At 49.1% G+C, this 11857-nt stretch overlaps 2 protein-coding genes across 6 annotated transcripts in view; one reads left to right on the top strand and one right to left on the bottom strand.

The window, feature by feature from the left end:
- The window catches only part of Rexo4 (REX4 homolog, 3'-5' exonuclease), a 15845-nt gene continuing 3988 nt past the window's right edge, over nucleotides 1–11857 (top strand). For 3 of the 4 annotated variants that reach the window (XM_057755050.1, XM_057755047.1, XM_057755049.1), the window contains exons 1-8: nucleotides 3–332; nucleotides 2075–2418; nucleotides 3881–4018; nucleotides 4219–4412; nucleotides 5602–5690; nucleotides 7281–7355; nucleotides 7957–8031; nucleotides 9270–10889. In XM_057755050.1, the coding sequence (XP_057611033.1) occupies nucleotides 135–332; nucleotides 2075–2418; nucleotides 3881–4018; nucleotides 4219–4412; nucleotides 5602–5690; nucleotides 7281–7355; nucleotides 7957–8031; nucleotides 9270–9389 (1233 nt within the window). In that variant the 5' untranslated portion in view covers nucleotides 3–134 and the 3' untranslated portion in view covers nucleotides 9390–10889. Of the gene's footprint in view, nucleotides 333–2074; nucleotides 2419–3880; nucleotides 4019–4218; nucleotides 4413–5601; nucleotides 5691–7280; nucleotides 7356–7846; nucleotides 8032–9269; nucleotides 10890–11857 lie in introns of those variants that run through there. The other variant, XM_057755051.1, reaches the window with a different exon arrangement.
- Nucleotides 10367–11857, bottom strand: part of Stkld1 (serine/threonine kinase like domain containing 1) — a 19866-nt gene continuing 18375 nt past the window's right edge. For both annotated transcript variants that reach the window (XM_057755045.1, XM_057755046.1), the window contains 3 exons: nucleotides 11007–11147; nucleotides 10752–10831; nucleotides 10367–10518 (listed from right to left, as the gene is read on the bottom strand). In XM_057755045.1, coding sequence (XP_057611028.1) covers nucleotides 10369–10518; nucleotides 10752–10831; nucleotides 11007–11147 — 371 coding nt within the window. In that variant the 3' untranslated portion in view covers nucleotides 10367–10368. The remainder of the gene's footprint in view (nucleotides 10519–10751; nucleotides 10832–11006; nucleotides 11148–11857) is intronic.

The following is an 11857-nucleotide window of genomic DNA, read 5'->3' as shown; positions in this document are numbered from 1 at the left end:
GCAGGTCGCGAAAAGAAGCGCCACCCGGGCTGCTTCCAGCACTGTAGCGGTGTGCTTGCTAACTGCGGTGTGCTTCTGCGGTCTGTGCTGAGTTCGAGTCTTCCCTGCGGGGTCGGGCTGCTGAGAGCGAGACGATGAAGGCGAAGGCCACCGCGCCGGTGCCCCAAGCGGGGCCTGCCGAGAAGCTCGCTCGGAAGAAAGCCAAGAAGAAGTTCAGGAAGAGGAAAGCACAGGGAGGAAGCGGGGCTCCGGGAAGCCGCCCGCCAACTATCGCGGGCCGACCGCCAAAAGCCCCAGAGAACTTTTCTCAGAATTGGAAGGCGCTGCTAGAGGTGAGACTGGTGACAGGCCACCTTCATCCCGGACTTTTGGTCAGGTAGCCACAGACCACGAAGGAGGACGGGTGGTTTCAAGACGTGGAAAGGCAGCAACGCACGAACTCCCTCACGGGAACTTCGGGCTGTAGGCATGGCAGTAGTTGTGGCTGTCTGGCCTGTTGACAGTTTTAGTAGTGGCCAGTGCTTCTCCATTCTGTAGAGGTTGCTCTCTGCTTCCCTCAAATTATTTTTCTCAATCACAAATCCCATATCTCGGTTGCCACCCTGCCAACGTGTTAAACTCTTTCCCAGAACTCTGGCCCAGACTGTTCTGGAACTTATGTAACTCAGGGTTTCCCCGCACTACGTTAGGTAGCCTCCCAAATGCTGGATTATGGGTGTGAACCACTATACCCACCCTCATTCATAAATTCTTACATTCTAGTTAGATGCTGTTACTGTCCTTGTTTCTTAGATGAGGAAATTGAAACACAGAGCTTAAGGGGTTTGGTTTAAGAATGGTCACATAGCACATAAATAGCAGAACTGGGATACTGACCATGCTTTTTGTTCTGCTGACCTCCAGGCAATCCTCTGGAGTGTATGCCATGGAGCTTCAGTTCATAAGAAAGAGAGCCTAGAACTTCCTGAGCTCCATAACCTCCACCTGTTCCTTAGTGTGGATTTTCCTCTCTGTACACACAGGACGAGACAAGCCCTGTGGTCAGCTCCAGCTCTATAAGCCCGTTGTTTTTTGTTTCCTCTCTCCCAAGTTAGTAAAGTAAAATTAAATGCCTGGAATGCATATTTGCTATAGGGAACTTGGAGTTGGCTCTGGTTTCTACAAGAATCAAAACCCTTCGGGTCTCTTGACTCTTAGGGGAGTGAGTAAGTAGAAATTCACTGCAGTTGGATGTCATCTTGCTGGGATCTTAGCTGGGGATTTGAAAACAGGGACGAAATTGCTTGCCTGGATCTCTGCCTCTGCCTGAATAAGATCAAAGCTATGGCTGTTCTCATCAACCATCTCTGGTTTGATAGGATTTTTTTTTTCTTTCCATTGATCTCCCTTCCCTTGGGTCTTCCTCAGACCCTGAGCTGTAGCCAGCCTCCAGAGATAGTGTAAAGGAAGTGATCATTGTGTCCCAGCGTGTTGACCATGGAAGTCACTCTACATACAAGTCCAGATTAAAGAAGGGAAAATGATGCTCCTGCCCCAGAATGAAATGCTCTGGGTGTTAAGCCACTTGGGTACGCATGGCATAGAGTTTGAAATGCAGAGTGAAGAAGCAGATGCCAGATTATGCATTGAGATAAGCCAAGGAAAAGAATCTCAATGCCATTGACTTAGGAGTAAAAAACAAGGCTTTTCCAGGGGCTGGAGAGATGGTGCAGCAATCAAGAGTGTGCATGCTCTTCCAGTGGACCCTGGTTTAATTCCTGGCACCCATGTGGTGACTCACAACTGTCTAACTCTAGTTGCAGGGGATCCAGTGTCCTCTTCTGTCCTCTATGGGCACCAGGCATGCATGTAGTGCACAGACATACATCCAAGCAAAACACCCATACATATAAAAATAAATTTTAAAAATAAAACAAAGGGTTTTCCCAATAATTTTCTATTGGTGATGGTGACTGGAACTGTGTGTGGATGGTAGCTACATGTTTGTGTATGCATTTATATACACTTTTCTTTAGTCTGTGCTTTGTCAGTTCAGAATTTAAATGTAGCATATATTTAATTTTGATCCCATTAGCTGCTGAAACAAAAGTCACAGGCCCCAGAAAAACCTCTTGTCTCTCAGAACGATGACAAAATGCATTCCCAGATAATCCAGAAGAACAAAAAAGAGACCTCAGAAAAGTCAAAGGGAGACAGGAAGAGAACAGAAAAAGACCAGAGCACTAGGGGTTCTGTTACGTCTACATCTAAGAAGGACAGGAAGATACCAGTACCTCCCACAAATACCTCTGGAACAGAACAGAAGAAAGGAGCCAAGAAGAGGACATATAGTGACATCTCTTCTCATCAAGGGGACACCAAGCATAAGCGGAAAGCTAAGGAGGCAGCTGTCGTCTTGAATCAGTCCACGCCTACTGAGTGAGTATCAGCTCTGCTTTGGTGACTGGTATGTTCTTTGCTACTGGGCCACAGATACAGATGGTCCTTCCTGAGCACCTAGCCTCCACGTCTTCCCCGCTAAGAAGACAAGAGCACTGGTCCTGGTGCAGTCTTCCTCTCTGACCCTATGGGGTTTGTTTTGTTTACTTGTCATCTGTTTCCCATAGAGTATGGGTTGCTGAAGGCAGACCCTGTACAGTCAGTGCTGTGTCCTTGGACCCTAGCGTAGAGCTTGGCACAGGGGAAAGGCCAGCAAAAACTTTGGCATTAATGTGTGCTGAAACCAGGAGTCCTGTGAAACCCAGCCCTGCCTCTTGCCAGTTGATGGCTTTGGGCATGTTTCTGCATCCTTTCTTCAGTGAGGCCATCTTTATGATTAGGGGAACTGAGGTACAGCAGGTGTTAGTGTCTTTTGGCTACTTAATGAGCACTGTGGTGACACTTTTCGAAGGGATGTGCTTATAAGGCGGTCTGGCTCTTGTCATCTGAGCCTTTCCTTCTCTTTAGCTTAAGAAAATCTGGGCCCTGGATTGTGGGGTAGGAAAGCATCCCCTTGGGAATCAGTATGGAAAGTATGTTTATGACAGCTTTGTCAAGTCTGCTGAGACCATGACAGACTAGACTACAGGACGTAGTGCTGAAGGGTAAAGGGTGTGGGTTTGAGTGCCTCTTCTGAGCCCTACAGGCAGGCTGGGTTAGGGGGACAACAAGGTCCCTCCTTCCTAAGGCTGATAGAATTAGGGGAGATACGGATGTTTACTTTAGCATTTGTATTGGGGCCGGTCAGGGTAGCCTAGTGAAGAAGGCAAGGAACACAAAACAAGAGGCCTGTTAGTACATTGACGTCAGATAGCCACGGAGCATCTGATATTGACTCTGTCTTTCTTGCTCTTCCAAAATGTGGAGACAGTGCAAGGCATTGGCCTCTGTGTCAGCAGTCCTCCTGCCTGTGTATCCTGATTGATAACACATCTATTATTTAATTAGATGTCAGTGGTCAACTCTATTGAAGTGCGTCACATTTCTGTTAATTACATTCTTTGTGTTTTATATGTAGTTTTAAGTCTCGGATAGTAGATACATTTGCAGATACTAATGAACAACTGTGAGGGGTTGGAGAGCTGGCTCAGTGGTTAAGAGTGCTGGCTGCTCTTTCACAGGCCTAGATTCCCACCTGGAAGTGCACAACCTTATTATATAACTCCCAGAGTTTCAGGGGATCCCGTGCCTGCCCTCTTCTGGCCATCACAGGTATTAGAGAAAGAAAGAACAGTAAAAGGAAAGTGCAGGCGCGGCTCAACTGAACTGAGTGTGCCGGGGCACAGTCCTCACTGCCAGCCCTCCTGCTCCTCACAGCCTACCAACAGGGAGAGATTCCTTCAACAGGCATCCAGTGCCCCATGTCTATTCACAGCCAGATACTCTCATCCTTGCCTCATAGGGAAGACATCTGGTTTGATGATGTGGATCCAGATGATATTGAAGCTGCCATAGGCCCAGAGGCAGCCATGCTGGTATGGAAGCGGCTGGGGCAGAGCAAGAGTAACATCACCCTGGAGAAGGAACAGGCCTTTAGCGGGTAAGCGATGCTCAGTCCATGGCTGCTGGGAATGTTCTGCCTTCTGGGACGGTAATCTCTCAGGGGAGGAGGAGCAAGCACTGAGCCATGACTGCCCAGTAGGTTTTAGGGGTGCAAAATGGTGATGAATGGTCTTGGCTCACTGGCCTAGAATCCCAGTCTGTGATATTTATTACACTGGGGCCTTTGGTTCCCCTCAGCCTGACAAAAGCCTTGGCCCTGGACTGTGAGATGGTAGGCGTGGGCCCCAAGGGGGAAGAGAGCATCGCAGCCCGCGTGTCCATCGTGAACCAGTATGGGAAGTGTGTTTACGACAAGTACATCAAGCCAACTGAGCCCGTGACAGACTACAGGACAGCAGTCAGTGGGATACGGCCTGAGAACCTGAAGCAGGGTATGATGCCCGTAGGATTTGAGTGTAGCAATGGAGATGGTAGCAGGACTCATTTCTCTCCTGCTATCCTCTTGGTGTTCTGGAACAAGGCGTGACAGTGGTCCTAGCACTGCTTACCTCTTCCTCAGTAGCATACTGTGCGGATACAAAAGGTATCTTTCCTGGCTGTTGTCTATTTGTGTCCTTGCTTCTTTGCCTCCTACCCAGGACAGTGCTCTTGGATTTCTTTCTGTTGTATAGCAGTGGGGAATAAAATGGAGTGTGTTAGGGACCAGGAGGGAAGCCATGAAGGGTGAGTAGGGCACATGAGAGCTGGGGGATAGATCACAGGGTCTGTTTGGGAAACTCTAGTGCAGTGTTAGCAGTAAGGCCTCCAGCAGGACATTGAGAACAGGGTGGAGATCAGAAGACTGGTTCTGAGCAGGGGTTGGATAGGGAGGTGACTGGAGAAGTGACCTAACATAGCAGAGACTAGGTCTGATTTATAATAGGAGAGGACATCTAGGATGTTCTGAGCCTGCCTGCTAGAGAGACCTGGAGACCACTAGAGATGCAGCCTTGTGATCTCTCCACCACACACTGCCTGTTTGCTTTTCTTAGTATCCATGGCCAATAAGGTGGCTCTGTTGAACAATAGGCTGACCAGCAGCTCTTGTGTTCTATCTCAGAAGGAGTCTGGTCCTATTAGCTCTGAATAGAATTGGTAGGAGTAGGGGCAGGGTGGTCCCCAAAGGATGTCTGCTGGGAAAGAGCAGCAGACCAGACTCGGGTCCATGCAGCCCTCCTTGTACTGTCTGGGAGAGATGCAGTCTGAATCCACTTGGGAAGTCATAAGTATGAGAAGCATATCGTCAGGAATACCCGAGAGTCTTAAATGCTCTTAAACTTCTCCGGGGCTTGCTAACTGCTGCCAGTCCACTAGTTGGTTTTAAGTAGAGCTTGTCTTTTTTTTTTTTTTCTTTAACTGTCCCCAAAAGTGAGAGCAGAGCACAAGGCACAGTGGGTCTCCTAGCCTTTGCATGTCCCTGGGGTCCAGCGAGACACTTGTAGGGGTCTATCTCCCATCGAAGCTCTGTGTATCATTAAGGGCCTGACCTGTTGTCATCAGTCTGACCAGGGAACGGGAAAAACTTCTGTGAGAATCTAGGTGAGTTATGTGTTGTTAACCACTTCTTTGCTTGGTTTGCAGGAGAAGAGTTTGAAGTTGTGAAGAAGGAAGTGGCAGAAATATTGAAGGGCAGAATCCTGGTGGGGCACGCGTTGCACAATGATTTAAAGGTGCTGGTCTTGGGGCCATAGCTCTTTCATGTGAGCCACACACGGCCTCACATGCCCATCTCTAGAAGCACCACTCTGGGGGATTTTTCATTTTGAATTTTTATCTTGACTTGGAAGTTCTCTGGGAATAGTGTCAGGTACCTGGGCTCTTGCTGTCTAAGAGACCACATTAGGTACTTGTTTTCAGAGTCCTGACTACACTGGTTCCAGCGCCAGAGTGCTGACAGTTCTATGAAGGGGACTCTGAGTGTCACCTGTCTGATCTGGCAGATGGCCTGGTGTCTAGCTGTATGCCCCATGACCAGAGACAAATTTCTCTACACTGTTAGACCCCTGGGGTTCTTGTTTGTGTGTCCACTTCATATCTAGGCATGGCTGTGATGCTGGAAGCCCAGCCTCCTGTTCTCCCCTGGCATCTGAGGAAGACCTAGCCTGGGTTTATTACATGGGTCACTTTAAGTTCACTGCTGTCTGGTCTATTGGAGGAAAATGGGAGCATAGTCTACTTGGCATAAGGGATACCTCTGCGGCAGTCTGCTATGGTGGATATTTAAAGCCAGGCATCAGAACCTTACTGGGTGCCACCAACAATCACACAATGTAAGCAGATCTTGTTTAATCCTTTGGAGACAGGGATTAGGCTTAAGGGTGGCAGAGCTGAGTTTTGGGGTATTGAGAGATGGCTCTATGAGAGCAGTGGGTACACACCTAGATACCTCCTCAGCATCCCAGGCTGGCAGAGCTGACCTGCTGCTACTACTCAGCTGTCCCTAGTGAGGATCCGCATGGGCACGTTTCCTCCGTGTCATTCCAGCTAGTCACCTCGAAGGCCGGCCACACATCAGTCAGTTAGGTGACTGGGCTCAGAGACCACCCAGTGCTAGGACATCTGACTTGTAGCTGCTGCCCCTTTAAATACCTGCTGGGTATGAACTGTGGTGCCACTGTACTCGCTGTTTCAGGAACCTCTAGATGGGAGTTTAGTTCCCATTCAAATATATGGGTCTAGGCGTGTAGCTAGCTCAGTGGCAGGATGCATGCGGCCCTGGGTCTCATCCCGCACCAAAAAAATAAAAAATAACAAATGTTTACAATTGGAAATGAATGAAAGTTACCTGCCTGCTGATATGTTGAGTCACCTTAGAGAAGACTGTCACCAGGGACACACATGTTTCCTCTAGTGGGTTACTTTTTTGGGCTGTGTAAAGTCTCCCAGGTTGCGGGGTAAGCTGTTAACTTTCATTTTGTGCTTCCCCGTGAACAGAATCAGTTCAGATAAAGAAGGTTGCAGGTTAATTGACTTTTTTCTCAGCATCTTGATGTCAAGATTCTATTCTATTCTTTTTTTTTTTTTAAATCCACCTACCTCCACCTCCGGAGTGCTAGGATTAAAAGTGTGTATCACACCTGGCCAAGATTTTATTTTATTAACATGGTTCTTAAAATTGGGCCTCCCCTTAAGGGAGAGCGATTAATTTAAGGAGCTCTGCCTTTTTCTGAGTGTTACACCTTCTGGTTCTTTGGAAGAGGGGAAATGGGGCTCCACTACTGCAGACTGAAATGAAGATACTTGTCATCATTTTCTTCTAGGTACTCTTCCTTGATCATCCAAAAAAGAAAATCAGGGACACCCAAAAATTCAAACCTTTTAGGAGTCAAGTAAGGGTACGTAATGAGTCTTGAACCGTGGCTGGTCCCTGGCACTGACCCCCCGTGGCTAAAGGGATTTAGTTTGTTTTGGTTTCTCATTTTAACCTTTAAGAGGGCTTGCTGCCTGAGTCTGGCAACCTGAGTTTGATCCCTGGAACCAAAGAGAACTGGCTCCACAGGTTTCCTCAGACGTGGCTCACTGGTTAAGGGCACTTGCTGCTCTTACAGAGAACATGTGTTAAATTCTCAGAGCCCAGGGGTCAGGTGATTCACAGTCAACTAGAACTCCAGTTCCAGGGAACCCGACACCTCTAGTCTTTTTAGGCCCTGCACTTACATGCACATACCCACATGCAGATAGACATCTGTGTGTCACTAATAAAAATTTAAAAATTAAAAGCATTCTACCACTTGGTAGATCTCCAGCCCCCAACTCCTCCTTTATTGGCTGATAAGCAATGTCATAAGCCACAGTGGGCTAATGGTTGCAACCCTACATGCCACAGATACTCCTGGTGGAAAGAAAACTGCAGGACTGAGGTGTGGCCAGCTGCGTCCTCCTTGGGCAGAGCCTGTGAAAGCAGCACATTCAGTGGTATGCACCTTCTCTCTACAGAGTGGAAGACCATCTCTGAAACAACTTTGTGAGAAAATTCTGGGGATCAGGGTCCAGCAGGCAGAACATTGTTCAGTAAGTATCATTGGGTAACAGCCCCTGACCTTAATACCCAGGTTTGTATTTATCACTTGACAGTAGACACAGAAGACAGGATCCTAGGCAGATCAGGCTCAGGAAATGTTGATTATATCTTAAATATTTATATTTAACTTGAACTCAATACAAAGAATAATACTCCGTAAGAATTTGAAACAAAATTCACCAGTCTAATTGAAGACTATTAGTGTACTTGCAGTATTTTACTAATAACTGAGGTTAGGGACTTCATGGTAATGAGGCTTAGTTGATCAGAAAGATGTCAAGGAGGGAGAAGCAGCAGTTCACTCTTGGCAGAACTTACTGGTATCCCAAGAATCACCTAATGTGCTTCTAGCACCCTTTGACCTCCCACTAGGCCCCAACACTGAAAGGTCCCGTTACCCCTGTACTGCCATGTTGATGATTTAGCTCCAGCTCTTGAGCCATGGAGGAACAGAGCCTTTCCAAACCTTAACAAAGGTGCTTTAGGACTTTATGGCTCTGGGCTCTCAGTCCCAACAGTGCCTCCCACCCTTGGCCAATCAGTCTTTCTGGAGAGCAGGTTCCCCTGTAGTGCAGCCTCTACCTCTTTGAGCCCTTTTGCCTATCTCAGCGGCTTCCTGCTGCTGTAGGGTTTCCCTTTCTGCCTGTATTAACAGAGTGGCTGAGCCGGGCGGTGGTGGCGCACGCCTTTAATCCCAGCACTTGGGAGGCAGAGGCAGGCAGATCTCTGTGAGTTCGAGACCAGCCTGGTCTACAAGAGCTAGTTCCAGGACAGGAACCAAAAGCTACGGAGAAACCCTGTCTCGGGAAAAAAAAAAAAAAAAAAAAGTGGCTGAGGGCCAGGCGGTGGTGGTGCATGCTTTTAATCCCAGCACTCGGGAGGCAGAGACGGGCGGATCTTTGTGAGTTCGAGGCCAGCCTGGTCTACAAGAGCTAGTTCCAGACAGGCTCCGTAGCTACAGAGAAACCCTGTCTCGAAAAACCAAAAAAAAAGATTGGCTGAGTCTGAAGCACGGGAGTTAGCTTGTGCTCTGGTGTTCTAGCCATTTTTCATGATTTTCTTTCATCGCCTTACATGGTCACCCTATGAAGTATGTGCCTCTCTTGGCCATGTAGCCTCAGTGCTGTGGCTATCATGAAGACTCAGTAGTCGTAGGGTTGCTTTTGTGGCCTCTGGCCACCATGTCTTCTCAATAGCTGGGTAGTCAACATTGCTGTGTGTCACCCAGGTCCAGGATGCCCAGGCAGCAATGAGGCTGTACATCATGGCAAAGCGGCAGTGGGAGAGCATTACTGCAGACCGGCGCCCCCTAGCCACCACCCCAAAGCCCTGCAGCGAGTACGCTTAGCACCAGCTTACTACTGCCACCTCCTCTACATCCTTCAGTGACTCCTCAGTGGCAGTTGGAATGGGATTATGGAGGCCCATCAAATTTCTGCACAGCAGGGACTCACTCTGGTGAGCGTTTTCAGAGCCATGGCTGCAGGGGTGTGACATGGGAGCTGCTGGAACTTCCTCCTCCTGGACTCTGCTACCAGGACAGAAGTCTGGTTGTGGCGTAGGTTCAGAGGAAGGAGAGATTGGAATGGATGAGTGTGGTGCAGTGTCTGTGTCTGCCAGCCACCTGTACCACCCTTAACACCGAGCACAGCTGCATTCAGCCTGGGCACTCAGCACCTTCTCCTAAGGAGCAAGGAGTGTCGTCTCCTCTTGTGGGGAAGGGGATAAGCACTGCTGGACCTAAGGGATCCAAGGGCCTTCAGTCTGCTGCAAGCCAATCTGGCTAACATAGCAGCTGCCCAGTGAGGACTTTCTTAAAGCTACTTAGCTATGGGTACTTTCTCCTATGTTCCTTGCTTGGCTCAGTCATCTAAAAATGCCAACATCCAATGTGCTGTTCTCCACATAGTCCTTGGGTGAGACTTGGGACACAGATACACCTGGAGGTGTAAGATCCTACCACCCTGGTGCACTACAGACAGAAAGGCATCTGCCTGCTGTCTTCTAGCAACAGGTCCAGAGTGAGCAGTGAACTTTATGGACCTACCTGACAACTCTCAGAAGGGAGCTGTGGACTGAGGTGTGACTCAGAGCACTTGTCCACAGTGTGCAAGACCCTGGGCCCATTCCCAGCGCTGTCAAAAATAAATGGATGGATAAATGGAGTTTGTGGAAGCTTAGCTTCTTCCCATCATCTAGACATTTCTGATACCCTGCAGTGCAGGACCATTGACACCACGGCCAGACATGGTATGACCATCTTAGGGCTTCTTTATTTACCAAGGAGTGCAAAATACAGTACTCTCCAGGACCAGAAGGGCAGCATTTCAGGGCCGGAAGATAGGATCTTTCTGAGGTGGGGAGGAGACCTTGGGGGCTTCTGGCTCTGAAGCAGGTTCAAGCTGCTGCTTCTGGGGATTGGAGCGTGCAGCTGCTTCCAGTGCCTGAAGTACCGTGTCAGCATAAGAAATCAGCTCCTGGGAGGAGGAAACAAGTGAACCATTTGTTCCGGGGGTGTCAGGATCCAGGAGCAATTACTTTGATGACAGAGCCCCCTGACGGATGGAATCTTTGAAGTGGTCTAGCTGCCCTTCCCCCTTGAGATTGGATTTAGCCCCATCACAGAAGAGAGTAATAGAAGAGCATCGTGTGGAGCTCTGGGTCAGTGCCACACAAGTGTTCCAGCTTGAGAGGTGTCACCCTGATTTACCAGGCTAGAAGTAAAACGTCCTCGGATTATCCGGACTAGGTCCTTGATGCCTCCAGACTCCAGCTCTGGCAGGATCTCCTCTGCAGTGGAACAGAGAAGGTGGTGAGACTCAGGATCCCTGCCCACCAGCCAGATAAGGTCAGTTGGGTACCACTTTTGCTTGGAGTTAATGAGTGGGAAGTCACAGGGGTTTGAGACCAAGTTCTGGAACTCCTTCCCTTCCTGCCAGGGAGAGGACAAGGAAAGGGTCCTCACTGTAGGAAGCCAGGTGGGCCAACAGCATGCAGAGGTTCTCAACCACCTCAGGGTCATCCTTGTAGAGATGGTAGATATCTTGGAGGAGGTAGAGGCCGCTGCTGCCCTCTTCCAGTATTGCTATTCGGAAGGCCACCAGTTCTAGGGGAGGGATGCAAGGGAGTTTGGGTTTTAATATATTCAAGTATAGCCCCTTTGCAGCTGCCCTTACTTCTCAGCCCCCTGTACCCACTGTCACTGGGAAGTAGCATGACCATGGTCATAAGGCTGTTGGGAGAGCTCTCTTTGACCAGGAATCCCAGCCTTCTGTGAAGGAAGCTCCTGAAGTCAGGGCTGACCCATGCTCTGTAAAATGCTGGAAGAGGTGCTTGTTCCACTTTGTCTCTGCAGCATAGCTTTGCACCTGTTGGCAGCGAGCCCCACGCCCAAGGGAAATACAGCACTTGTGTTCCTCTTCTCCTCAGCACGGAAGCTCTGTTGTGGCACTGTGGAGGAGGGTCTCCTGTACAGGTGGCCCTAACATTCTGCATCAGTTAACAGGGTTCAGAGGGCTGAACCCTCCCCACAGGGTGCTGTGTATAAGGATGTCAGGGATAAATCAGGAGGAACTAAGATCCCCAACTGCTTCCTGGAGGTCCCACCACCATGGGAAGCCCAGTGGACTGGCTTGAGTAGAACCCAGCAGGAATGAGACCAAGGAGACAGCTCTTAGAGCAAGGGAAGTGGTCGTTACACAAGGGTGGGAACATCCCTACTGTTCACTGCTGCTGACCATGGCCCATTCCTGGGCCCAGAGTTCTCTACAAAGGACAACTGCCAGTGCTTAGTGTAAGAGGTGGCCTAAGCCTGGA

This window comes from Chionomys nivalis, chromosome 22 (assembly GCF_950005125.1).
Source record: "Chionomys nivalis chromosome 22, mChiNiv1.1, whole genome shotgun sequence".
Lineage (NCBI taxonomy): Eukaryota > Metazoa > Chordata > Mammalia > Rodentia > Cricetidae > Chionomys > Chionomys nivalis.
Note: the sequence above shows the minus strand (reverse complement) of the source record. Positions and strands in the feature narration are given on the sequence as shown.